General features: G+C 43.6%; 1 protein-coding gene across 2 annotated transcripts in view; it reads left to right on the forward strand.

Annotated features, from left to right (window-relative positions):
• Positions 1-2,701: 2,701 nt before the first annotated feature.
• dhx8 (DEAH (Asp-Glu-Ala-His) box polypeptide 8) overlaps positions 2,702-27,623 on the forward strand; it is a 43,205-nt gene continuing 18,283 nt past the window's right edge. Inside the window, exons 1-15 of one of the 2 annotated variants that reach the window (XM_078424952.1) lie at positions 2,702-2,953; positions 6,229-6,314; positions 8,448-8,523; positions 9,214-9,299; positions 12,506-12,606; positions 14,983-15,312; positions 16,445-16,589; positions 17,027-17,230; positions 18,543-18,630; positions 19,638-19,735; positions 20,788-20,935; positions 21,948-22,129; positions 23,196-23,390; positions 24,938-25,123; positions 25,652-25,862. In XM_078424952.1, coding sequence (XP_078281078.1) covers positions 2,845-2,953; positions 6,229-6,314; positions 8,448-8,523; positions 9,214-9,299; positions 12,506-12,606; positions 14,983-15,312; positions 16,445-16,589; positions 17,027-17,230; positions 18,543-18,630; positions 19,638-19,735; positions 20,788-20,935; positions 21,948-22,129; positions 23,196-23,390; positions 24,938-25,123; positions 25,652-25,862 — 2,245 coding nt within the window. In that variant the 5' untranslated portion in view covers positions 2,702-2,844. Of the gene's footprint in view, positions 2,954-6,228; positions 6,315-7,047; positions 7,235-8,447; positions 8,524-9,213; positions 9,300-12,505; positions 12,607-14,982; positions 15,313-16,444; positions 16,590-17,026; positions 17,231-18,542; positions 18,631-19,637; positions 19,736-20,787; positions 20,936-21,947; positions 22,130-23,195; positions 23,391-24,937; positions 25,124-25,651; positions 25,863-27,623 lie in introns of those variants that run through there. The other variant, XM_078424953.1, reaches the window with a different exon arrangement.

The raw sequence follows: 27,623 nt of genomic DNA on the forward strand, positions 1-27,623 counted from the left end.
GGGGCTACACCCACCTCCTCACGGTGGTGGATCGGTTCACCCGGTGGCCAAAGACTTTCCCATTGTCTGATATTTCGTCAGCGTCTTGTGCCAGGACTTTGGCCCTCCATTGGGTAGCTCGTTTCGGGGTCCCGGCAGTTATTACCACTGACAGGGGGACGCAGTTCACTTCGTCCCTCTGGGCCGCGCTCGCAGAACTGTACGGTTCCAAGTTACAACCCACTACTGCATATCACCCCCAGGCAAATGGACTTGTAGAAAGGTTCCACCGTCAACTTAAGGCGTCCCTCAGAGCAAGGCTTGAAGGCCCGGACTGGGTAGACCAGCTCCCCTGGGTTCTTCTGGGCATCCGGACTGCTCCTAAGCTAGATCTCGGTGCGTCGTCCGCGGAGCTAGTATATGGTTCGACACTTCGAGTACCCGGAGATTTGTTTCCGGACCCTTCAGACCAGCTGCCTGCAGTCCCATCAGTTTTAGCATCTCTCCGGGCATGGGTGGGTTCCCTGGCTCCAGTTCCGACTTCACGTCATGGGTGTCCCATGGTACATGAACCGCCTTCCCTGAAGGACTGTGAGTTTGTTTTTCTGCGAAAAGATTCCCATCGCGCCCCGTGCCAGAGGGTCTATCAAGGGCCGTTCCGGGTTTTGCGTAAGGGAACGGCTACCTTCACCTTAGACATGTGCGGTAAGAGTGAGCTCGTCTCGGTGTCCCGGCTCAAACCTGCACACTTGGATCCAGATCAACCAGTCCTGGTCGGCCAAACCCCCAGGAGAGGCCGACCTCCGTTAGTTCCGCTCAGTCCAGGACCCCCCGTTCCGGCAGTTCCTCCAGGACCCCCCGTTCCGGCAGTTCCTCCAGGACCCCCCGTTCCGGCAGTTCCTCCAAGTCCGGAACCCCCGGCTCCTGTGGTTCAGGCTGCCCCTCTCCGTGCTCGTTATGGTTGCGAAATCCGGCTCCCTGCTAGGTTCCGTACCTCGGGTTCTGGGGGGGGTCATGTAGCGACCATAGAGAATGGTCCAGGTCGTCGAACCCTCAGATTGGCCAGCGAGGTCACGTGTGAACGCGACCATGGGGATTGGTCCAGGGAGCGACATCGCTGATTGGCCAGCGTGGTCATGTGCGCTTTTGGCGCCCGAAATGTTCAGTTCGGCGAAGTCTTCGAAGAAGACAGTAAGTTTTTGATGGTTGTCCTTTACCTTGTTGTTTAACTCTGTATTCGAATATTGCGGCTACAATAAACTTCTTCTACAACCAACAAGTTTTCGGACTCGCCATACTTCAGTGTTTGATTTTTCCATTTATATTTCTCATATTCAAACTTTCCTTTCAATATATAACTCGTGTTGTGACTTTGGGGATGAGAGGAAATAGGTAATTGGCCCGAAAGTGAACTTGAAGTTCATAATCAACTCTGATCCCATTATAGACAGTACCAACAAGGAATTGCAGATGCTGGTTTACAAAAAAAAGACACACATGTGCTGGCGTAGTTCAGCATCTCTGGAAACAGGGATCGGTAACATTTCGGGTTGGGACCCTTCTTCAGACTGGCTTTATAGGTTTGCGTGTGTTATTGTCACTATACCTCGGTACAGTGAAAAGCTTTCTTTTGCAAGTTATTCAATCAAATCAGATAATACTATACATAAATACAATCAAGCCAAACTCAAGTGCAATCGGTAGACTGAAGGGAAAGATACAGAGTGCAGAATACAGTTCTTAACATTGTAGCACAACAGTTCCATAGTCAAAAACCAAAGTCTACAATGGGGTAGAAGTGAATCTGACAGTAGCCTAACTTATGGAAGGACCATCCAGAAGCTTGATAACGGAGAGGAAGAGGCTGTTCCTGAATCTTCCCTAGATATACACTTTCAACCTTCTAAGTTTTGCCCCATTGGTGGAGGGAGAAGGTATAACCAGGGTGGGAAAGGTCTTTGATTAGGAAGGAAATCTGAAGAAGGGTCTTGACCCGAAACATCACCCATTCCTTCTCTCCAGAGATGCTGCCTGACCCGCTGAGTTACTCCAACATTTTGTGTCTATCAAAGGTGGCTACTTTCCTGAAAGTGCAGGAATGTAGATGGAATCAGTGGTGGTGGGAATCTGGTCTGAATGATGAATAATTATAACTTGCAGCAATAGTTTTGCAAACTTCTGGCCAAGTCCCGTCCAGGAATCTTGCATATGCTAGTCCGCAGCGGCCCCTCGCGGTCGGGGGTGGGAACTTTCCGCCCGAGGATCTCCGGACCGAGCCGAGCTCTAGGCCGAGGATCTCCGGACCGAGCCGAGCTCTAGGCCGAGGATCTCCGGAGGGAGCCGAGCTCTGGGCCGAGGATCTCCGGACGGAGCCGAGCTCTAGGCCGAGGATCTCCGGACGGGAGCCGAACTCTAGGCCGAGGATCTCCGGCGGGAGCCGAACTCTGGGCCGAGGATCTCCGGACGGGAGCCGAGCTCTAGGCCGAGGATCTCCGGACGGGAGCCGAACTCTAGGCCGAGGATCTCCGGCGGGAGCCGAACTCTGGGCCGAGGATCTCCGGACGGGAGCCGAGCTCTAGGCAGAGGATCTCCGGACGGAGCCGAGCTCTAGGCCGAGAATCTCCGGCGGGAGCCGAGCTCTAGGCCGAGGATCTCCGGACGGAGCCGAGCTCTAGGCCGAGGATCTCCGGACGGAGCCGAGCTCTAGGCCCCGATCGGCGGCCGCGTCGTCAGGAGGTGAGAGGTGAGACTGGAGCGTCCCTGGGAGAAGATGGCGGCTTGGTGAAGGCAGTCGGACCGACAAGGGGCTTCTTGCCTTCCTTCGGGTTTCTGCGGCGGGTAACCTGGTCGAGGGAGAGCGAGGAGATGGCGGAGATGGCGCTGGAGGAGCTGGGCAAGCTCGAGTACCTGTCACTGGTCTCCAAGGTCTGCACCGAGCTGGACAACCACCTGGGCATCAACGACAAGGACCTGGGTGAGGAGCCGCGCCGGCCGTCCTTCCCCCATCTCCCCTTCTCTCAGAGTCAGAGTCAGACACCAAATACACTTCAGTCTGAAGAAGGGTCTCGACCCGAAACGTCACCCATTCCTTCTCTCCTGAGATGCTGCCTGACCTGCTGAGTTACTCCAGCATTTTGTGAATAAACACCAAATAAACTTGTTCTTTTTCCCAACTCGTCCAAGATGCCTCATCTCAGCCAGTCACATTTGTCCCCCCCCCCCTCCATATCCTTCTAAATCTGCCCCTCTGATCAGTCATTTTCACACCTTGTCCTTCCATATCTCTGTGTCTTCCCCTACCCTGACTCTCAGTCTGAAGAAAGGTCTCGACCCGAAACGTCACCCATTCCTTCTCTCCAGAGATGCTGCCTGTCCCGCTGAGTTACTCCAGTATCATGTGTCTATCTTTGGTGTAAACAAGCATCTGCGGATCCCTCCTACACTTCAAATCTTTTCTGTCTAAGTACCTGTCCAAATGTCATTTACATGTTGTTATAGTACCTGTCTGAACTACCTCCTCTGGCATCCTGTTCATTTTACGTGTCAAAAACACCTTAACGAAACAAGAATTACAAGTTTAACATTGAAACTTTGATTAGTAAACTCTTTACTAATTGAGAAGGATGCCATATCCCTCTAAACCTTTCCTATGAGACCTTGTCCCTGTCTCAGCCTCCTGTACTCCAATGAATAAACTCATAGCCTGTCCAACCTCCCTTTAAAGCACACACCCTAGAGTCCTGGAAACATCCTCGTAAATCTTCTCTGCACTTTTTCTAACTTAATGGCATCCTTCCTATAGCAGGCTAGCCAAAACTGAACACAATACTGCAAATAACATAATGTCCTAACATTTATACTGAATACCCTAATAGATGATGGTCAATGTACTAACAGCCTTCTTTACCACCTTACTTACTTGTGATATTACTTTCAGGGAACTATATACTTCTACTCCTAGAACAGTCTGAAGAAGGGTCTCGACCCGAAACATCACCCATTCCCTCCTAGATGCTGCCTGACCTGCTGAGTTACTCCAGCATTTTGTGATACCTTCGATTTGTACCAGCATCTGCAGTTATTTTCCTACTCCGAGAACATTGTGCTCTACAGCACATCCAAAGGCCCTATCATTGTGAATGTCCTGCCCTGGTTTGACTTTCCAAAATGAAACACCTCACACTTATCTGCATTAAACTCCATTAGCCATTCCTCAACCTACTTGCCTAGCTGATCAAAATCCTGCTGTAATTTTTGATAACCAGCTTCACTGTTTACTATACCAATTACATTTGTATACATGCAGACTTACTAATCATATCTTTGAGCAGGAGATTAGTATAAATTTATACTGATTAGCTAATTAATTTATTGCATCGTATGGAAGACGCATTCCCAATCTCGTTGTACCCCTGTACAATGACAATAAAGATATATTGTATTGTATTGTTTATCTTGGCATCATGTTTGGCCAGGACATTGTGGGCCTGAGGGCCTTTTCTAAGCTGTACTATTCTATATAGTTAGAACATTTCGTCCAAGTAACTTCCAAGAACAACAACTGGTGGAAGAAAATGTTGGAAATGCTTAGTAAGTCGGGCAGCATCTGTGGAGAGAGAAACAGTCAATATTTACTGGTCATGGAGACAGGCCCTTCAGCCCACAGATTTCACAGCAACCACATTTTAACCTAATCCTTCCCTTTTCCATTTTATTGTCCTTCCATTCCCACTCCCTCCCCACCAAATTTTACCACTCATCTACACAATAGGTAAAATTGTACAATTCACAGTGATCAATGGAGAGAAAAATAGAGGAAGAGGCAAGGGTATCTCAAAAGCCACTTTGTTAAGGGCCGAAAGACTCTTTGCATGCTACCTGACCAGCTGAGTGTTTCTCACTTTATTTCTGATTTCCTGCATCTGCCGTTTTTTTACAAACATTTTTTATTGTTGAGCCAGAGTTTGCCAGGAGTTTGCAGAAAGAGGTTTTGAGCACATCCTTCAGTTAATTCCTCTGGCAGTACTACCCGCTGCACCATGCTACTTGGGAATCCGCATGTTTAAGAAGATGGTACAATTTGCAAGGAGGAACTAAAGACTGCAGATGCTGGAATCTGCAGCAAAAACAAAGAGGGCACCTCAGGGCGGCACAGTTCCGCAATGGAAGAATTGCTAACTTTCAGGGCCAGAGACCCGAGTTCGATCCTGACTACAGGTGTTGTCTGTATGGAGTTTGTACATTCTCCCTGTTACCACGTCGATTTTCTCCAGGTGCTCCTGTTTCCTCCCACATTCAAAAGACATGCAGGTTTGCAGGCCAATTGGCTTCTGTAAATTATCCCTAGTGTGAAGGATTGAACGTGTGTATGGTTGATCATTGGTTGGTTTGGACTCAGTAGGCCAAACGACCTGTTTCCATGCTGTATCTCAAAACGAAAAACCTGGAGGAACTCATTGGGTCAGGCCACATCTATGCAGGGCAATAGGCAGAGCACAAGAGACTTCAGATGCGAGAATCTACAGCAAAACTGCAGATGCTGGAAATATGAATCAAGGCCTCGATGAAGGGTCTCAACCCAAAACATCGTCTGTCCTTTCCCTCCTTCGATGTTACCTGACTTGCTGAGTTCCATCATCTGCCCTGTTCTCCTTTAGCACAATTTGCAGTGTGAATGTCCCAGAAAGGCCACTGAGTAAGAAGGTCGTAGTTGACAGAGATCTGAGCACAAATCTAGGTCTCCAGCCCGGCCGTGTGGTGTCTAGAGAATGTTGCACCGGTGAAAGTCTTTCATTCGGGTGATGACACCCTGGCTTTTACTGCCCCTCAGATGCTGAAGATTCCTTAACATTATTTCAGAGAAGATTAGCGGAATCATTCCTGATGTTCTCATCAATATTTGTCATTCAACCAACGTCACTGAGTTCAGATTAGTTTGTTGCTGATTTTTGTGGGACTTTGGGTGCTGTTGGCATCTATATTTGTGACAATAGCTACCCTTCAGAAAATAGTTAATTGATTGTGTAGTGTTTTGCCGCATTAGCTTGTTACGTTTTGAATGAAAGTTTGCTTTTTCCTTGGATTCGATATTAGGGAGAGAATCAATAAAGATCATCATTGTTTCTTCATAATAAAATTATTATTATTTTGTGTTTTCAAACATAAGGATAAATGTGATTTGCTTCCAGTTAAATGTGTGCAATATAAAATGTTGGATTTTTTAATGTTATGTTGGTTTTCTGTTTCCAGCTGAATTTATCATCGATTTGGCTGAGAAGTACATCACTTTTGATACTTTTAAAGGAGCACTGCTAAAGAATGGAGCTGAGTTCACGGTAAGGTCCATACTGGCCAATTATATTGATCAGTCTGAAGAAGGGTCTCGACCCGAAACGTCACCCATTCCTTCTCTCCAGAAATGCTGCCTGACCCGCTGAGTCACTCCAGCATTTTGTGTCTACCTTCGATTTAGACCAGCATCTGCAGTTTTCTTTCCCATAATTATAATCTGTTCCTTACTTATATAGCAATCCCTTTTGCCCAAAGGAATTGCAGATGTTCCACAAATCCCCAAGATAATCTGACAAAAAGGGTCTGTTTTGAACTGTCCTTAATCAACACATCTTCCCACCTGTCCGCCCTTTACTGAGACACTAAAATATATTTTTTGGATGCAAGCATTAGTGAAACAGAGTACATTGTATAGTTTGAACATGTTTGATATTTCAAATTCAAGAGTCAAGGGTGTTTTATTGTCATATGTCCCAGATAGAACAATACAATTCTTACTTGCAGCAGCACAACAGAATTTGAAAACATAGTACACTGTAAACAATATAATAAGTGTGAGAAAAAAAATGTTCAGTGTGTATATCAGATACATATATATTTACACACACACGCGGACATACATACACACAAAAAAATACAATAAAAGTCTATGTAGCTTATTTGAGGTTGTAGTGTTTAATAGCCGAATAGCGGTAGGGAAGAAGCTGTTTCTGAACCTGGACGTTACAGTTTTCAGTCTCCTGTACTTTCTTCCCGATGGCAGGGGTGAAATGAGTGTGTGGCCAGCGTGGTTGGGTCTCTGATAATGCTGGCTGCCTTTTTGAAGCATTCTGGAAAATCCCATTGATGGTGGGGAGGTCAGAGCCGGTGATAGACCGGGCAAACCATCAGGTCCAGACCCTTTCTGAGGGTTCACCCCCCTCCCGCCCCGAAGGATCTGACGTCACCCTCTGTAACTCTGACTGTAAGTCCAGAGCCCCCATACGTTTTTATCTCTGTTTGCTAGATGTCAGTTATCATTTCCGCTCTCTGGTGTTTTCACTGTTTGAGGCATTCTGTTTGTTTAGGTATCTTGCATCTAGAATTGTTAGGAAATATGAGTAAAACGTAAAATGGTATAAATCTCAAATGTAAATAGAAAAATGTTAAAGATAAGTCAGTATTTGAAAGACCAATGACCATTTTAATTTTTGGAATAGAATTGGAGCACTGGTAAAGGGACTTCATCTAAAATATTAATTGTTTTGATGCCCAGTTTGTATTTTCAACATGGTCAGCCAAATGTTAGAGTGGAACAAAAACAGAACACTCTACAACTCAATGGGTCAATCAGCATCTATCAAGTCAAAAGGTGGAAGTTGACCTTTCAGGTTGAGACCCTGTATTACGATTGAGAGGCCATAGGAAAGGTTGCCACCACATAGCGATGGTAGGGGATTAGATAGGTGATGAGTAGAACCAGATGGGGAGGGGATGATTTGCAGATGGAACCATGTGTGCAGGAAGGAAGTGCAGATGCTGGTTTAAACCGAAGATAGACACAAAAATCTGGAGTAACTCAGCGGGACAGGCAGCATCTCTGGAGAGAAGGAATGGGTGACGTTTTGGTCTCGACCAGAAACGTCACCCATTCCTTTTCTCCAAAGATACAGCCTGTCCCGCTGAGTTACTCCAGATTTTTGTGTCTATCTTTAGCAGATAGAACCAGGTGTGGCAAGAGGATGGGGGGATGAACGAAGGGATAAGAAAACCGGATGGACCGGTGCATCTGTATGGGAGGTGAGCACACAGTATGGGTAGCCTGAAAATTAGAAAATTCACTATTAATACCAATGGGTTGCAACTGACCCAAAGTGGAAGGTGAGATGTTCTTTCAATTTGTGTTTGGCCTCTCCACGGCAATGGCAATACACTGGGAATCTTTCCTCTTTCCTCTGTCCTGCTATCTCGACCCAAAACGTCGATCTGCAGCTTTGCCTCCACAGATGCTGATTGACCTGCCGAGTTCTTCCAACCTTCTGTTTTTGTTCTAGATTCCAGCATTTGCAGTCTCCTATGTCTTCATTAACATACATGTGTTATACTGATGTTAAGTGTAATTCCCCCCAAATTAAGTTTTATTGTGGATTCTAATTCTTCGTACTGAGTAATGTTCATAACGTTTGTTGTTTTTCTAGGATTCACTCATCAGCAATTTGTTACGTCTTATACAGACTATGCGACCTCCAGCCAAACCATCAACGTCCAGCAAATGTAAGGAATGCAGCATGTTCCTTTTGTACACACACATAGTGGATTGGATTTTCATAGAATCATTGAATTTCCAAACACAAAAAGAGGCCATACAGCCATCCCAGCTGCACTGACTCCCTGAAAAGCTGTTCACTTTTCTCATTTCTTTTTCAATCTCAATGTTGAGCAAAACACACAGTGCTGGAGAAACTTAGCATTTCAACGGCATGTGGGGAAAATGTACGTACGATGTTTCGAATCTGGAACCCTTTATCGACTGATAGGATAGGGGAAAGAAAGCTGAAAAAGAGAGGTGGGGGTGGGACGAAGCCCGGCAAGTGACAGGTGGATACATATGGGGGGGCGCGGGGGGGGGGGGGATGATTGGTAGATGGGTAAAGTAAGTGACGCAGGCTACAGGAGACAAAAAAGTGTTAGGAAAGGAAAGAAGAGGAGGAGTGAAATGTAAAGCAGGAGGGAGAACGAGGGATAAATGGGAAATGTGGGACTCCAGGATATGAGATGAGCATATGGGGAAGCGTGAAAGAGCAATGTGACTGGGGGGGGGGGGGGGGGGTGTTAAAGATAATGTGTGCCCCGAGGGGGGAATGGGAGGAGGCAGGGGAAAGGGAGAGATATTCTTAACGTTTTTTTTAACATTATTATTGTTTATGTAATTCATTCTTGAATTTTCTTGTTTTTTTTCCACAGCGGAATTACCAAAACAAAGATCAGAAAAGGAGAAGATGAAAGAGTTATACCCTGCCCTTTGCATGCCGGATAACCTTTCAAAAAGGGTAAGTTTGACATTTACTTCTCTCCGAGATCCCTTAATGGAAATTTAATTTCTGTTGTTTATCAGTCTATAACTTCTCTCTCATTTAGCTGAGATTGTAACATTCATTTGAGGATAACGTTGCTCAACAGGGTACTGATTGAGAATGATCAGCCATGATCACATTGAATGGCGGTGCTGGCTCGAAGGGCCGAATGGCCTCCTCCTGCACCTATTGCCTATTGTCTATTGTCTAATTTTCATCTTTGAATGGAAATTGAAACAAGAAATATTGGACGTGGACAGGGTTGGTATTTGAGAGAGAAAACGCATAAATATTTGAGGGTGGCTTTTCATCAGAGCAGAGTTTGGATTTGAAATGCTTCTTATTTCTTTACTCAGTCCACTTATCTCATTCTCAAATCAGACAGTCGACATCTTAGGTATTTTGAAGGAGTTTATGGAATATTACTAATATATTGTGCTAATATTATTATTGATATAGTACTAGATTTACAAAAATTGAAGCTATAGTCTTTGCTTTTGAGTCATCTTGGCTTTGTTTCTTGGGCATAATTTTAGACTAAGCTCTCTCTCATGCAATGTTACTGGAGAAGTGTCTGAATGCCAGAGGTTAAGGGGACACCTAATGGAAGTATATAAAATTATGAGAGGGATAGATAGGGTGGACAGTCATCACCTTTCTCCCAGTATGGAAAAATCAAACACTCGAGGGCATAGCTTTAAGGTGAGAAGGGCATAGTTTAAAGGAGATATGCAGGAAGACATTTTTTACACAGAAGGTGATGAGTGTCTGGAACGCGCTGCCAGAGTGATAGAGGCAGATGCGATAGTGGCATTGAAGAGGCTTTTGAATGGGTATATGGATATACAAGGATTGGAGGTATAAGGAGTATGCATAGATAGATAAGAGATGGTCTTGACATCATGTTCAACTGAAGAAGCCTGTTCTTCAGCTGAACTGTTCTATTTAAGTCAAATTGTTGTTTTTTTTGGTGTTCACAAATAAAATCATTGGAGTAATCCCTGCATTTAATGGTATTCTATAAATGCAACATCTGCCTGCACAATAGGTCCAAACGATACAACATTCTGTATGAATCGTGGAAAGGTGTTCTCCCATAAAAATCTTGTGGGGTACCACAAGGCTCGGTGCTGGGACCGCAGCTATTTACAATATACATTAATGACGTGGATGAAGAGATTAAAAGTACCATTAGCAAATTTGCAGATGATACAAAGCTGGGTGGTAGTGTGAGCTGTGAGGAAGATGCTATGAGGTTGCAGGGTGACTTGGACAGGTTGTGTGAGTTAGCGGATGCATGGCAGATGCAGTTTAATGTGGATAAGTGTGAGGTTATCCACTTTGGTGGTAAGAATAGGAAGGCAAATTATTATCTGAATGGTGTCAAGTTAGGAAAAGGGGACGTACAACGATATCTGGGTGTCCTAGTGAATCAGTCACTGAAAGGAAGCATGCAGGTACAGCAGGCAGTGAAGAAAGCCAATGGAATGTTGGCCTTCTTAACAAGAGGAGTTGAGTATAGGAGCAAAGAGGTCCTTCCGCAGTTGTACAGGGCTCTAGTGAGACCGCACCTGGAGTACTGTGTGCAGGTTTGGTCTCCAAATAACAGAGTATAACAGAGCTTTATTTGTCGTTCGGTACCGAAGTACCGAACGAAACTACATAGCAGTCATAGAAAAAAAAAGAACACAAGACACATAGCCCCAACACAAACGTCCATCACAGTGACTCCAAACACCCCCTCACTGTGATGGAGGCAACAAAACTTCCACTCTCTTCCCCACGCCCACGGACAGACAGCTCGTCCCCGACCGACCCGCACAGTCCCCGCAAGGGGATGGAAGTCCCCCCGGCCGAATCGCACCGGGCGCTGAAACGTCTCGCGGCCGAGCCGGGCGATGAAAGGCCCCGCGACCAAGCCTTGCGCAGCTAAGTCCCGTGGTCGAGCCGCACCGGGCGATGTAAAGTCCCGCAGCCGAGCCGCACCGGGCGATGTTAAGTCCCGCAGCCGAGCCGCACCGGGCGATGTAAAGTCCCGCAGCCGAGCCGCACCGGGCGATGTTAAGTCCCGCAGCCGAGCCGCACCAGCGATGAAAAGTCCCGTGGTCGAGCCGCACCAGCGATGTAAAGTCCCGCAGCCGAGCCGCACCGGGCGATGTTAAGTCCCGCGGCCGAGCTGCACCGGGCACTGTTAAGTCCAGCGGCCAAGCCGCACCGGGCGATGTAAAGTCCAGCGGCCGAGCCGCACCGGGCGATGTTAGGCCCCGCAGCCGAGCCGCACCCCGCGCCGTGAGGAAGAGAAAAGTTTCCCCCACCCCCCCCCCGCCACCCCCCACCCACACCACCACCCCCCACACATACACAACCAAAAAAAATACAAAAACCATCCCAACACCGACACAAAACAAAAAAAAAGGAAAAAAGACGAATAGACTGCTAGCGAGCCGCTGCCGTTAGGCGCCGCCACTTCCGCACATCTTATCGAAACATATAAGATTATTAAGGGGTTGGACACGTTAGAGACAGGAAACATGTTCCCAATGTTGGGGGAGAGCAGAACCAGGGGCCACAGTTTAAGAATAAAGGGTAGGCCATTTAGAACGGAGATGAGGAAGAACTTTTTCAGTCAGAGAGTGGTGAAGGTGTGGAATTCTCTGCCTCAGAAGGCAGTGGAGGCCAGTTCGTTGGATGCTTTCAGGAGAGAGCTGGATAGAGCTCTTAAGGATAGCGGAGTGAGGGGGTATGGGGAGAAGGCAGGAACGGGGTACTGATTGAGAGTGATCAGCCATGATCGCATTGAATGGCGGTGCTGGCTCGAAGGGCTGAATGGCCTACTCTAGCACCTATTGTCTATTGTCTATTTAGAACGGAGATGAGGAAAAACTTTTTCAGTCAGAGAGTTGTAAATCTGTGGAATTCTCTGCCTCAGAAGGCAATGGAGGCCAATTCTCTGAATGCATTCAAGAGAGAGCTAGATAGAGCTCTTAAGGATAGCGGAGTCAGGGGGTATGGGGAGAAGGCAGGAACGGGGTACTGATTGAGAATGATCAGCCATGATCACATTGAATGGCGGTGCTGGCTCGAAGGGCCGAATGGCCTCCTCCTGCATCTATTGTCTATTGTGTTATTCTGCATTTGAAGTACTCAGTTGTTAGAAACCAAGCCTGCTATTTGTTTTGCAGACTTTTATGGATGAATCTGATATGAAAGTGGCTGCAGATGCATTGAAAGAACTTGAGGCTTTGATGCCAACAAAGAATGATATCAAAAAAAGCAAACACAGGTATTTTTTGCAGTTTCCTTTCAAACGTTTCTTAATAACTTGCCTTTCTTAATTGATCAGGAGAAAAATACATCAAATTATGTGTAATAAGAGTACAGACTGAAGGTCCTAGGTCAGTTTACTGTTGTGCTGAGTACAGTAACAGTGGGGTAGCTACAGGTTTGTACCATGGAAGTTGGGCACTTGGGTAACAAGATGGAACTCAGCCAGGATTCCTGTTGTCTAGCGACTTTAGTCAAATAGTGTATTTTCAGTCATTGGGTGATGGTCAGTTTTCCACATTTGACTAAATGCCCTGCAGAGCATGAAGGTTAGTTCTCTGACACCTCCTCATATGGCCCTCTGGACCATTGGCCCAACTGCAAACATCAACCCATTGTCTCACAGGCAGGCTTTTCCCTGGTCCCAAGCAACTCATTTTCACCACAGATGTTTAATTCTACATCACCACCTCACTTCGGAATTGCATAAGGACTCATTAAACTAAGATCTTACCAGTTCTCCTTCACCATAACTCCATTTTTGCCTGGTTGAGCTCATTCTCATGAACAAGATCTCTTTTAACTCCACTCTCTTTAAATTATAGTTATTAAACAATAACAAAAAGTACAGTGACAGGCAGGGCACAAGCAGACATAGACGCAAAGTGCTGGAGTAACTCAGTGGGTCAGGCAGCATCTCAGGAGAAAATGCATAGATGACATTTCTGGCCGAGAAAAGCTTTACATTCATGGCAAACGCGGAACGTTGATGTGGGTGCAAAGGGGTACAAAGGTAAGACCTCTGTTGAGGTCATACCATTCTGAATAAGAAAGAGGGAGGTCAGAGGCGATGGTGAAACAGGTCAGGGGTGAAGGCTGGGGGCAGAGGTGAAAAGAGGCTTGGGCGAAGTGGGGGGGATGATGGGTCGTTCAGAGGGGAGTGGGGGTGTGAGGAGTGGTGTACAGGTAGGGGGTAGTTGGTGTAACCAGGTTAAAGGAGGGGAAAGGTTAGCAGGGCCCAGTGGTGCCATTTCTTGGAGTGTAGTTGATGCAAGTTTTAAGAATCTCACATCTTCTGGTGTGCTGTTACTGGGGTGACCTTAAAATGTAAATACATTCTGTTACAGTCCCAGTGGGTCAAGTGGCAAACCTGTGTTGTAAATCCCCATATAAATATGGATGACTCTAAATTGAAACCATTTCAGCATGTTCACCTTAAGGGCCTGCCCCACTTAGGCGATTTTAAGGCGACTGCCGGCGACTAGGATGTCGCCGACAGTTCGCCGGGGTGTCGCGGGCATGATCGTGAGGAATCTTCCAAAAATCGTAGTGGATCTCGGCGCGTCACTGAGAAAACATCCGGTTTGAAATTTCTCGGCGACAGCTGACTTGTCGGCAGGTATCGTAGCTTATTGCGGGCGCTTTCGCATGCTGTCCCCAGGTTTGCTAGGTTCTCTTAGATGCATTTAGAAGCACATAATATTAAAATAAGTAAAGTCATTTCAAAATACCATAAAATGCTTGTGTTTAACCAATTTATTTACCGTCAGGACATTTGACAGGTAGATTGGAGGCGACAGTTTGACGGTCAGGTAAGCGTGGGAATTTTCACGATGATTATGGCTATCAGCCATTACATTTAAAGTGGGCTCCAAACCCAGATATGCAACCCAGAAACCAGATATGCATCTCCCTTGCATTTTCAAAGAATGCCCACACACTTTTCACAAAAATCCACTTAACCACTTTTTAAATTATTTTTTTAAATACAGCTATTAGTAAACTGGAAGTAAATCCCGTTTATGCCTTGTTACAGTGAAGCTTGGTTTTTAAGTAACCCATACAAGGTGTTATAGTTCAAAACTCAAGTACTTACCGACTTTGTCAGTGATTTCAGTGAAAATCAGGACGCCGGAGAAGCATTGACAGCGTGGGAATTTTCGCGATGTTTCCGAAGATGGTGTAATCTCGACCTGACTCTGCATTGTCGTGGTCATTGTCGTCGGGTAAAATAAAATTTTGGCGATCTGCTACGACTTTGACAGTCGCCGGCAGTCGCCAAAAAAATCGCCTAAGTGGGACAGGCCCTTTAAGCACTTTGTTCACAAATGAAGTATAAATCGGTATGTGACCGGTGATCAATTGTTGGCCACCATAATGAAGTTTACGCTCATAAATATTACCTGTAATCTCAGAGATTTCCCCTCTCCAAGAAGGGGTTACACTGATTTTCCAACAAACTGGATTTGTAGTTGTTATTGGGATTAGCTACGTGAAAGAATAAATGTATATGTCGGACCTTTCTCATGTCTCCCTAATATTTTTCAATGTCCTTTCAACGTTGTCATGATTTATTTTAATTTATTAAGAGTGGAATTGCGTTTCTCATTCACAGCTCTCATGAAAAGGGAAGGAGAAGGAAAAGGAGTCGCAGTCATAGCCGAGACAGGGACCGAGACCGGAAGCGCCGACACAGGTCAAGGTCTAGATCACACTCCAGAGACCGAAACAAAGGAAATTCCAGCAGGCGGTCCAGAAGCAGAAGTCGGAGCCCGAGCCGAGATTATAAGGAACGTGTCAGAGTCAACGAGAAGAGCTCTGAGAAAAGGAAAGAAAGACATGTCGACAGGCCTCCACCTGAGGAGCCATCTGTGGGGGAAATATACAATGGCAAAGTCACGAGCATCATGCAGTTTGGATGTTTTGTACAGCTGGAGGGTCTGAGGTATGGTATAGCACTAAAGAAGCAATGGGTATCGTGGCAACAGTCTTAAAGCTTGAAAAAAAGGATGAGAATGATAGGAATATAGTTTTTTAAACTATGGGGGGGAAAAAAGAATCAAACATGTTGAGAAATGTTCAGAGATATTGACACCGACATTGTTAAGACACCACTCAGAACTTTCCTTTTCCATCAGTTTCCTGCATTTGTGTAAAATTTCCCAAATCACTTGAGAATTTAATTTCTGTCAAATAGTTTCTTACAGTTATCGCTGCAAGGAGAAGTGCTATCCTTTCATGTTTACTGCTCAGCCAATACTTCCCAAGTTCTGGTGGTGCAAGGAGACATCAGAAGTGCTTAGAACAATCAGAAGTGCTTTGTGAAATGACAACCACGTTGCCTCCTTGTTTACTCAGGATCATTAAAGTAATAGATTTTTAAAAAAATTATGCAAGAACTAATTCTTTAGAGCTGAGCTTTTCGTAGTGCCATGGTTCTTGTAATTTTATACATTTACAAGGCTCATAACTCCACAGAATTAATTTCTACTTGTAGTTTTTTTTGTTGCATTAACAATATTTTAGTTTGAGAAACATTGTCTTACAGTCAAAGCTTCTGGAGGGTACAGGGGGCTGCTGTTAGGGACTTTGGTGGGGAGATTGAGAGAGGGTAGAGTGAGAAATAAAGCATGCCATACTGTGACTGAAGTACATCAGGAAATTATAGAAGTCTATTTCTCTGCCATCTATTAAATCGGTTCTTGATATCATGACTGCAATACGGTGTTCTAGATTTCCATGCTTCCTGAAGCTTCATATTAGAAATTATAAAGGATTATGTAGATCATGTCTCTAATTATTATTACCAATTTATGGAAACACTTAAATTGCAAACCTACCTATTGATTTTTTATCTGTGTTTTTTATCTGTGTTTTTCTTGGATGTTCCAGATACCAGCCATTCTGCAGGTCTGCCAATGCATTAACTAATGCATTAACTGCTTAAAGAAATGTAGTTTTTCTGTTTTTATTTGAAAATATATCATGCGTATTGTATATAGATAGACATGTGTTAATCATTGCATAGTGGTCACTGTGCCAATAAATGTGTGTTTTAATTGCAATTTTGTTTTAAGAAAACGCTGGGAAGGCTTGGTACACATATCCGAGCTTCGTCGAGAGGGGCGTGTGGCAAATGTGGCTGATGTTGTCAACAAAGGTCAAAGAGTAAAGATTAAAGTGTTATCGTTCACTGGATCCAAAACAAGCTTGAGTATGAAGGTGATTACAAATAATTTCTAAATAAAACCCTTTGAGAGCAATATTTCAACAATGTTCAAAGCTAGTTAAGGTTTGTGGAGTGCGTCAGGGTGGAAAAAAAACATAGACCATCTTGAGCAAAACTTAAAGTGCTCGAGCAACCCAGCAGGTCGGGCAGCATCATTGGAGGGAATGGACAGGCGGTGTTTCGGGTCGGGACCTTTCCTCAGTCCACTTTGAAGAAGGGTCCAGACCCAACACGTCACGTGTCCATTCTCTCCACCGAAGCTGCCTTACCTGCTGAGTTCCTCTGGCATTTTATTTTTTTGCACAAGATTCCAGTATCTGTAGTTCCTTGTGTCTCATTAGACCATCGTGATTGTAGCTTGGAGTCTATAATTTTAGGGAAAAGAAAGAACTTCTGCTCTGAGTTAATATGAATCTGGTTTAATCATTAGGATGTAGATCAAGAGACTGGAGAGGATCTAAATCCAAACCGGCGCCGTAATGTTGGTGGTGAAAGCAATGAGGAAACGACCATGAGGAACCCTGATCGACCCAGCAACTTGTCACTGGTGAACACTCCCGAGGTAGAGGATGATGTGCTGGAACGCAAGCGGCTCACCAAAATTTCCGATCCAGAGAAATGGGAGATCAAGCAGGTGGGTCCTCACTGAGAAATTAACCTATCGGATGGTAGACGTAATATTATTGGAATATGTTTAATAAGTACCTTTTGAAGCTAGTGTTGAGCTGGTATTTCAGAAATGATTCTTTCGTATGTCAACTACAAGAATCAAAAGTGGCAATTGGTGCTTCGGAGTACCGTAGTTGACGCTTTGCTGCAAGTTTTGCCAGTTCCGTAGAACTACCCAGGGTCGACGACAAGGACGTAAAGCAGCGCCCGCCCCTCAGAAATGATTAATTAACAAAGAGACAATGCCAACAACTTTCCTGTAGTTGTGATTTCCTTTAATTGAGAAGCACTAATTCATAATGTCTGATCCATAATGAGTGGCATGGTGAAGCAGCTGCCAGAGCCACTGCATCACAGCACCAGAGACATGGGTATGACCCTGACTTTGGGTGCCGTCTGTGTAGAGTTTGTAGGTTCTCCCCTTCTCTGTGTGGGGTTCTTCTGTGTGCTCTGGTTTCCTCCCACATGCCAAAGACATGTGGGGTTGTAACTTAATTGCTCTCTACGTTGCTCCCACTGTGTAGGGAGTGGATGCAAAGGTAGAACGAGTGTGAATGGGTGATCGATGGAGAAGGTGGACGATGGACCGAAGGGCCCGTTTCCATGCTTTCTTTCTTTCAATCAATCTATCATTGGTTTGAAATAGATAGAACCCACATGACCTCCTGAAATCTCCAGTTGCCTGTACTTCCTGGAGTGGATGCAGAGGGTGAGAGGTGCTGATCCCTGAGGTAACAAATAAGCCTCTAGTAGTGGAGTGCTGAGGCCCTGCCTCTGCAACACACTCACCGTGTTCAGTAGAATAAAAGCTGGGGTCTGATGCTGGCCTCCCATGAAAACTGTCAAGTTCAATTATATTAAAAATTCAGAAACCTGTAATAAAATTACTGTAAATTGAAAAATATTAGAAAAAAATCGATTCTAAATAACTTTTCATTGTTCACTAAATTTCATGCCAGGAGCTACCATTCTAAAAAACTGGGGTCTCTTGTTCTGTGCTGGGTCTGTAGAACAGAGGAACCGAGGGATGGATACCTCAGAGTGATGTTGGGTGCTGCTATAGGGATATGGCTCCACTGTTTTGAGTTCAGCTGTGCAGCAGAGTGCTTGATGCACTGGGATCTGTCTGTCTGAGTGAGACTGCCAAAGTGGGCGTCACTGAATCCCTTTGAAACTGCCAGCAAAGTTTGATCCATTGTATTTTTCAGGAACCAATCGCATTTGCAAGCTAGATTTCTTGTATAATATTTTTTATGCGTGAACATTTAATATTTCAGATGATTGCAGCAAATGTTATCTCAAAGGAAGAGTATCCCGACTTTGATGAAGAAACAGGAATCCTGCCTAAAGTTGATGATGAAGAAGGTATGATGCATTTTTCCTGGTGCTGGGTCTCGTCCCAAAATCTCAACCTCGAAGGGCCGAATGGCCTCCTCCTGCAGCTATTGTCTATTGTCAACCATCCCTTCGCCTCCTGCGAGTTCCTTTTGAAGATTACATTTTACTTTGTGATCCAACGTTCATTTCATTGAGTGAAAAATAAGCACTGATTGTTAAATCTCATTTATGTGTTTGTTTACTTCATGCTTGGTGATCAGTTCACAGCCATACCTTCAGCTGCCTGAATCTTAAATTCTGGAATTTTAGCCTCAGATTTAATTGAACCACAACCTCTCCTCCCCATCGGTTTCGTCCCCACGCTGCTTCGATCTTACATCCCCCCACTTAACCTGACAACTCCCCTGTCAGATGTGTACATACTCTCTCTTGTCACTTACTTTGTAAGATTTATCCGTGGAACGTTGCATTTTCATGCCATAATGATAAATTTTGGTTTCTTTGTAGGTTAATTCTCTAAAATTGGAGAATTTAGTATTCACACCATTAGGTTGTACTGTACCTAAGTGCTGAGTATGAGGTGCTGTTACTCTGGTTTCCTCACTCTAAAGGTACAGGACTGAAAGATCATTATGGGAATGGGAGTTAAACTGGTTAGCAACCGGGAGATCAGACCAAATGCAAATGTTTGGCGAAACTGTCGCCTAATCTCTGCTCGGTCTTGCCAGTGCAGAGGAAGCTGCATCAAGAACACTGAATACAGTAGATGTGGTTGGAGGATGTGCATTTCTTACTGTGGCGGATCATTAGGCACCTGAAGGGAGACACTGATATATTGATCAAAATGGCAATTAGATTCTGGACTGCGCAAATAAAGATCAGATCCTTCTATCTGAATTGGCGAAGATTGTGCAGTTTAGGTGATTAAATTGCTAGCTGTGGTTTTGCATTTCCAAGTAAAAAATTTAAAATCCACGTGTGTTATTTTTGCAGAGCTATGATTTGTTGTTTGATTTTGTCTTCTGTTTTTTTAGATGAAGACCTCGAAATAGAGCTCGTGGAGGAAGAGCCCCCGTTTCTCAGAGGGCACACCAAGCAGAGTATGGACATGAGTCCTGTCAAAATAGTAAAGGTACAGAGAGCGATTAAATCCAGGGATTCACTCTTCTGTTTTAATGTATGCTTTGTACAGAGTTTGCAGAATACTTTTTAGACTTTCACTCCATTTGGAGCATTTTGCTACTTAATTTTAATGGAATAAACTAAAAATGTATCCATAACATTATCAAAGCGTGAAGATTTCTATGATTTACATTACTTGTTATCATTCTGTAAGTGCAGTGTTAGCTGTGGGGCAATAGATATATTTGTGCAATGAAACTCTGAGCTCATATAAATTCTGGAAGTGTAAATACTGTATTTAAAAACCATTGACCTGGAGATGCAGAAACTATTGATCTGAGCTTCAATGGTGGAGAGATGTGAACAGTGAGGACAGTGAGATTTTCATTGCATTGAAAATATGTAGTCATACATCATGGAAACAGGCCCTTCGGTCCAACTTGTCCATACCAACCATGATAGCCCATCTAAGCTAGTTCCATTTACCCATGTTTACCCATTACTTTTTAATCAATTTCTCTGTCCAGATATTTTAAAAATGTTGTTATTGTACCCACCTCCACCTCTTACATGAAGTATAAGCTTATAGGTTAAATAGAACAAACTGCCAGGGTATGTAGCTGAGGCAGGTCCAATAATGGCATTTAAAAGACATATGGACAGGTAAACGGATGGGAAAGGTTTGAAGGGATATGGGTCAAACACGGACAAACAGGATCACCTTGGTCCATAATGACGAATTGGGCAGAAGGGCCTGTTTCCATGCTATACGATTCTATGACTTCCTCTGGCTGTTCTGTTTCCTGAGATGTGTTCACTGGTAGAGATATGTATGAAAAGTTTTCAACCGTCAGTTATTTGAATTGTTCTGAGGACCTGAAACTATTTCCCTTTCTCCGAATGCTTCCTGTCTGCTCTCAACCATTTCTGGGTTTTTTTATTGGCGATTTTAGGCATTTTTCTGTTTTTATTTTAGATTTCCAACTTCATCAGATTTTTTAACGTTTGCCATTGTTTAGTGTTTGCTCGAAGTGCTAACCTGCTGGTTTTTGTTTGATTTAGAACCCTGATGGGTCCTTGTCACAAGCAGCCATGATGCAGAGTGCTCTGGCGAAGGAAAGGCGGGAAATGAAGCAAGCACAACGAGAGGCAGAAATGGACTCGATCCCAATGGGACTCAATAAACACTGGGTTGATCCACTACCTGATGGTATGCTAATGGCTAAAATATGTTCCTTATGCTGAGCATGGGGAAAGAAAGATATTGATTATAAATTGAGGCTTTTGCTGATCCAGTTTTTCTGTGATTGGTAAAGTAGTAGTTTAATGGTTTTCTCGTCTTGAGTTACTAATTGGGTGAATTATTTAAAACATTTTGTTTTTGTCTTTTAGCTGCTCAAAGTGGGGCTTTTTAATTGCAGGGATTGGAATCTTTTCCGCACTTGATCAATATCAGATGATCAAAGGTCAGGTGCAGTGAGGTGGAATTCTGATTCACAGTCGATCCTGAACAGTAGCACCTCTCCCCATTGTGCTTGCATTTTTCATAAACCACTTTATGGCCTTTAAGAAGTAGTCAGTTATTCGAAATTTAACGTAGGAAAGAACTGTAGATGCTATTTTACATCGAAGATAGACACAAAAGCCTAAAGAAGGGTCTCGACCCGAAACGCCACCCATTCCTTCTCTCCAGAGATGCAGCCTGTCTCGCTGAGTTACTCCAGCATTTTGTGTCTATCTTCGATTCGAAATTTACCAACAGTTTATTTTGTGGCCTGCCTAGTATACTTTTCACATTAGGCCTTTAAAGTTGAAAATGCAGGAACATCCATGCTTGGCAGTCTGAATGCATTAGTACTTCTTTTCCGATTGCAAAAAGCACTGTCACCTACTTTTGCTTCTCACTTTCTGTCTAAAGTTTCATTTTTAGTTATGTTTAGAGATACTGTGCGGAAACAGGCCCTTTGGCCCACCGAGTCCGCACCGACCAGTGATTCCCCGCACGTTAGCACTATCCTACGCACATTAGGGACAATTTACATTTATACCAAGCCAACTAACCTGCAAACCTGTACGACAGGATTAAACCCGGGCCTCTGGCTCGTAAGGCAATAACTATACTGCTGCGCCATCTTACCAGCGTTTTATGTGTGTTTGACGTAAATTGTCATAGTTGTGCCAGATACAGAAGACAACTGATGGGCAAGTCATTTATTTTCCAGTTGATGGCCGACAGATTGCAGCAAACATGAGGGGCATAGGAATGATGCCACAAGACATACCCGAGTGGAAGAAACATGCTTTTGGAGGGAACAAAGCATCTTATGGGCGTAAAACCCAAATGTCTATTCTTGAGCAGAGAGAGAGCCTGCCAATTTACAGACTTAAAGAGCAATTGGTTCAGGTATGAAATTTGTAATCTAATCATTTTCTTTACATAATATATTTTCAAACTGTTAGCTTTCACAACATGAAAATAGCTGTGGCAGTGTTAGCTAAGAAAGGAATTTCTTCTTGTCAACTGGTCCTCTTGTTGCAGTAGTGGTCCACCACCAGGTGGCACTGTAGCTCCATTCTGGACAATGTCTTTGCCACTATATGAGGAGCAGCATCCATTATATGTTATTTATCTTTCACGTTCATATGTTTTTCAGGGCTTGATATACTTGAGAGCGTTGAAGTGATGTTATTAGCACAAAGACTCAATGCATGGCCTGATGGAGGAAAGGCTAGGTTTTGACATTTTCAATGTACAACCTGTTATCCAGTTGTTTCAAAAGCAGCTTTGAAGTACAAATATATTGCCTGATGTTCTACCTCCTGGTGCCTGGCGCACAACAGGAAGTTCCTATGTGAGGCATCTTTGCTGACAACTGGTACTTTGCTGTTCTGTGTAATTATGTCAGTGTTTGAGGCCATGCATCCGAAAACATTATGTTTTCTGGGTTATTACATTTGTCAACTAGAACTTTTAGGACGAAGAGTTAGCTGATTATGTTAAACAAGATCATTTGCTGTCACTGAATTTATTGTTTGATATCCGTCAGTCGCTGTAGCTATGCAACTAAGGCATTGTTTGGTTAACATTGACTTTGAAATGAACTGATGCTGGAAGTGGCAATAAGGGCACATATATGAATAAGTTTCAATCAAAACTCAAGTTAATCTAATTTCCTGTGTTAGTTGTCTCGAACTGTTCAAATGGTTTGAATAACATCAATGTTGAACAAAATAGGCCCATTTTAAATGAGCATTTGCTAACATTAACAATAAGCTAGGAACCGGTAGAATTTGGTCTATTTTCAAACACATTATCCAGTGTGATCCATTATGAATTTCCACAATTTTCTTTTGTAAATCGATATGGATATCATTCGAAAATGTACTTTCCAGAACCCGAACATTGCCTCATGTCCTAAATTCTTTTGGAAAACTACTTTCTGGTGATAAAATATTGTTCTCTTTTGTAGGCTGTGCATGACAATCAAGTGTTGATTGTCATTGGGGAGACGGGCTCTGGTAAAACGACTCAGATCACCCAGTACTTGGCAGAGGCAGGTTATACAACCCGGGGCAAGATCGGGTGCACGCAACCCAGGCGTGTGGCCGCAATGTCGGTTGCCAAGAGAGTGTCAGAAGAGTACGGTTGCTGCTTGGGCCAAGAGGTAAGCTACCATCAACATCCATACACTATTGGCTCTCACTGTTTTGATGATTAGCCCTTTGCTGTCATTCATGGTTGCTGAGATAAATTGAGCGCTTATCAGATTAAATTGTGTAATCGTGTTCTCTTGTTTTTAATATTGGCTGTGTAAAATTCTTTGAAAAATTGGTACTTGCTGTATATTTTGTTAGATGAGCAACAGCATATGAAATAAATGTTTCTTAAAGACATTACAATTTTTATCTCAATATCAAAATATGTGTGAGAAAAGTTAATTCCAATAGAATTCTCCACAATCTGGCCTTGCATATCTGTCACTATCTGGACATATATATGGGTAGGAAGATTTTAGAGGGATATAGACCAAATGGAAGCAATTGGGACTAGACCGGTCAGTATGCCATTTATTCACAAAATGCTGGAGTAACTTAGCAGGTCGGGCAGCATCTCGGGAGAGAAGGAATGGGTGACGTTTCGGGTCGAGACCCTTCTTCAGACTGAAGGGTCTCGTCACCCATTCCTTCTCTCCCGAGATGCTGCCCGACCTGCTGAGTTACTCCAGCATTTTGTGAATAAATCGATTTGTACCAGCATCTGCAGTTATTTTCTTATACGGTCAGTATGCCAACTTGATCAGCATGGACAAGGTGGCTGAAGGGTCCTTTCCCATGCTATACAGCTCTCGGACTCCATGGCTATAATGTTACAGTCAAGCTTTGTGACTCAATCCTGATTCAACCAGGGTGCAGAAGGGAATTCTGGGAACAGCACCAGGCACACTAAGGTGAGATGGTGAAGCTGCAACTCCGTGCCTGCTGCTGAAAAGCTGAGTCAAGCTACCACGATCAGTGGATCAGATTATACCTCCACAGCTCTGCCACACTCAGCCATAAACGGTAATGGATAATTAAGCAGCTCGTGGGCGAAAGCGATTCCAAGAATATTTCCCTCCTCAACCCCGACAGTTTTAGGAAAATAAACTAAGCTGCTGGAGGAATGGCGGGACAAGGCGTATCCATGGAGGCAAAGGGATGGTCGAGGTTTTGGGTTGAAACCCTGTATAAGGAAAAATGGATCATATTTTCATTGTCAACTTTAGACAGGGTTCCTTTTCCTTCAGTTTTATTACTACTCCAGGTTCTAGCATCTGAAGTGTGTGCCTCCAATGAAAGGAATAGACTGATGACTGAAAATGGGTTGCTGTTGATCCTGCACTGCCAATCTATGAAATGGTGATATTTTTGAGTTTAGGCAGTGCTATATTTTGTGTGTGGATCAAGTTGATTTTACGTTGCTTGCTGCAGCACTTACTTCCATTCATCTTCACCCAACGTTTAGTCTCTTTTCTCATGCTTATATGTCACAAAGGGAAACTTTGTAAAACTTGGAGAGTGATTAACGATATAAAATATTTGACTGAAGTATATTTTATCTGCTTCACTGTGTGATTTTAAAACTGTACAAAAGTATGGGGTGGTGACAGCAGATAGTGGCAGGTTTGACATGGGAGAGAGCATTCCTTTTCACCCTTTCCATTGAATATTGTAGGTTGGTTATACCATTCGATTTGAAGACTGTACCAGTCCAGAAACAGTAATAAAGTATATGACTGACGGTATGTTGCTGAGAGAGTGCCTCATAGATCCTGACCTCTCACCGTATGCCATCATAATGTTGGACGAGGCCCACGAGAGAACCATCCATACTGATGTTCTGTTTGGCCTTCTGAAGAAGGTAAGTGTTGTGATTTTTTTTTTCCCTCATTGTTTGCAAACCCATTAAATGGTGAACATGACATGAACTCCTCAAACAAATCAGACACACATTGGATCAACTTACCTGATTGAATGCATTTCACTCAGTTAAACAGTGGCAGGTAGATTAATGGCCCACACAACTGCCGGAATCCTTCTAGTCAAGAGGTTCAGGTGACATCTGAAATTCCGAAAATTATGTTTGATTTTAGATCCCTTCTCTGAACCTCAGTTTAATTATAGCCTTAAAATGAGCCAGTTGCTTATTTCAAATGTCCACTGATTTAACATATCAGCATATTGTAAGTTCTTATATCATTATGAGAGATAGAGTTAACATTTTGGAAAAATAAATTCTATTGCATACATTGTACATTGCATACATTGTTTTCTTTACTTGAGATGTTATTCTTTTCATAAAGTAAATAATTGGTTATCTTTGCTTCATTAGAACTTGACTTTTTCCTATTTTAACAAGTTATGCTGATCTTTATTTGTTTTTCTCTAGACTGTTAAAAAACGTCCTGATATGAAGTTGATTGTCACATCAGCTACACTGGATGCTGTTAAATTCTCCCAGTATTTCTACGAGGCGCCTATCTTCACAATCCCTGGCAGAACATATCCAGTGGAAGTGCTTTATACTAAGGAGCCTGAGACTGATTATCTAGATGCTAGTCTCATTACAGTGATGCAGATTCATCTAACTGAACCACCAGGTATTAAGATGTTTGGTTACTACACTTTTTATAATTTTGATCTACTGCTGTGTAAAACATAGAGCAGTACAGCTCAGAAACGGCCCTTCAGCTTTCCATGCCTGTGCTGAGCAGGATGCCAATCTAACTTATCCCATCAGCATGCACTTGGTTGTACTCTATGCCCTGCCTGTTCATGTGCCTGTCTAAATGCCTCTTAAACATCGCTGTCATAAACTGTTACATTTGTTTAATGCAATAAAATTTGGAGATTCTAATCTGAATTGTCCCATCCAAGTAATGTTCATAAGGTTTAGATAATGCAACAGTTGAATTTACCAGGCAAAATTAATTGGTTGATTTGAATGTAACAGTAAAATAAACAGTGGGTCTATCAGCAGTTAATGTTAAAGATTATATTGGATATGAATTTCATTTAACTATATCTGAACAGCAAGATGCAGAAACTGGGACACAAAATGCTGGAGTAACTCAGCGGGTTAGGCAGCATCGCTGGAGAGAAGGAATGGGTTACACAAAATGCTGGAGTAACTCAGCGGGTCAGGCAGCATCTCTTGGGAGAAGGATTCGATTTAAACCAGCATCTGCAGTTTTCTTTCCTGCAGAAATTGGGAGTTTACTTACAGCTTCTGCTGGTCCAGAAGCACTAATATGCATTGCTTCTCCCAATAGACGGTCGTTGTTGATGTGCATGAAGGGGTGAGGTTGTGTGATGAATGTTAATGACTAAATTAGGGCTTGTGTATTCACAGGCAACTGTGATGCCTTAACTGTTGTCAAACTACTTGTGGCACTACTAATTACTTGTGTGTGTGCAGAACTTTGCTTTAAATATTTCATCTTACAATTCTGATTCAGATTTGTTTCGCTCAGTAAAGATTCTTTACTCCGATTGACTAATTACTTTCCTTGGTCAACACATTGTCACAAGATGTAAAAGGAGAACTTTGAGGCTGTGCCAGCTCTCTGAGTAATCAACTGTCAGACCCAATCCACCAATTATTTTTCCATGACCTATTCTCTCCACCCCCACTGGAGGGCACATCCTCTTCCCACTGTCCTGAACCCCAGCATTTAATTCTCCAAATGCCTCCGACTCAGAGCATAATTTACATTAGCCAATGAATCTGCCGACCAGCACATATTTGGACTGTACATATTAACTGGAGCACCCAAGGGATCACAAAGTAAACATTCAAAAACTCCACACAAACGGCACCACAGGTCAGATTTGTGCCCAGGATGCTGGAGCTGTGGGACAATAGTTTGAACTGCTTCACCTTGGTGCTACCCCACTCCCCCATCTGGAGGGCACATGATGTTTTTCTGTTGCTGATCACTGCAAGTTCCTGTGTAAAATCCCATGTCTCGAAGCTAGCACAGATGCAACAAACTTGGAGTGCCATTTGTTTGCCACAGACTGGAAATGTCGGCCATTTGAATGGTATGTTTGCACATTCAACCTGATACACCCTCTTCTCTAATCCCACTGCTTGCACAGTGAACTGCTGTCCCTTCCACAGACCACTCTCTCCATTTCTCTGCGAAGGGTCCTGACCCGAAATGTCACCCACCTTTCTCTCCAGAGATGCTGCCTGACCCGCTGAGTTACTCCAGAATTTTGTGTCTATCTTTGGTATAAACTAGCATCGGCAGTTCCTTGTTCCTACATATTGTCTAATATAAATCTAATGTCTAAAATTGCCTAAATTAGAATCTAATTATAGATTAATCAGTAGGCCCTAAACAAAAAATAATGTG

Source organism: Rhinoraja longicauda, chromosome 29 (genome assembly GCF_053455715.1).
Source record: "Rhinoraja longicauda isolate Sanriku21f chromosome 29, sRhiLon1.1, whole genome shotgun sequence".
NCBI classification, from domain to species: Eukaryota; Metazoa; Chordata; class Chondrichthyes; order Rajiformes; family Arhynchobatidae; genus Rhinoraja; species Rhinoraja longicauda.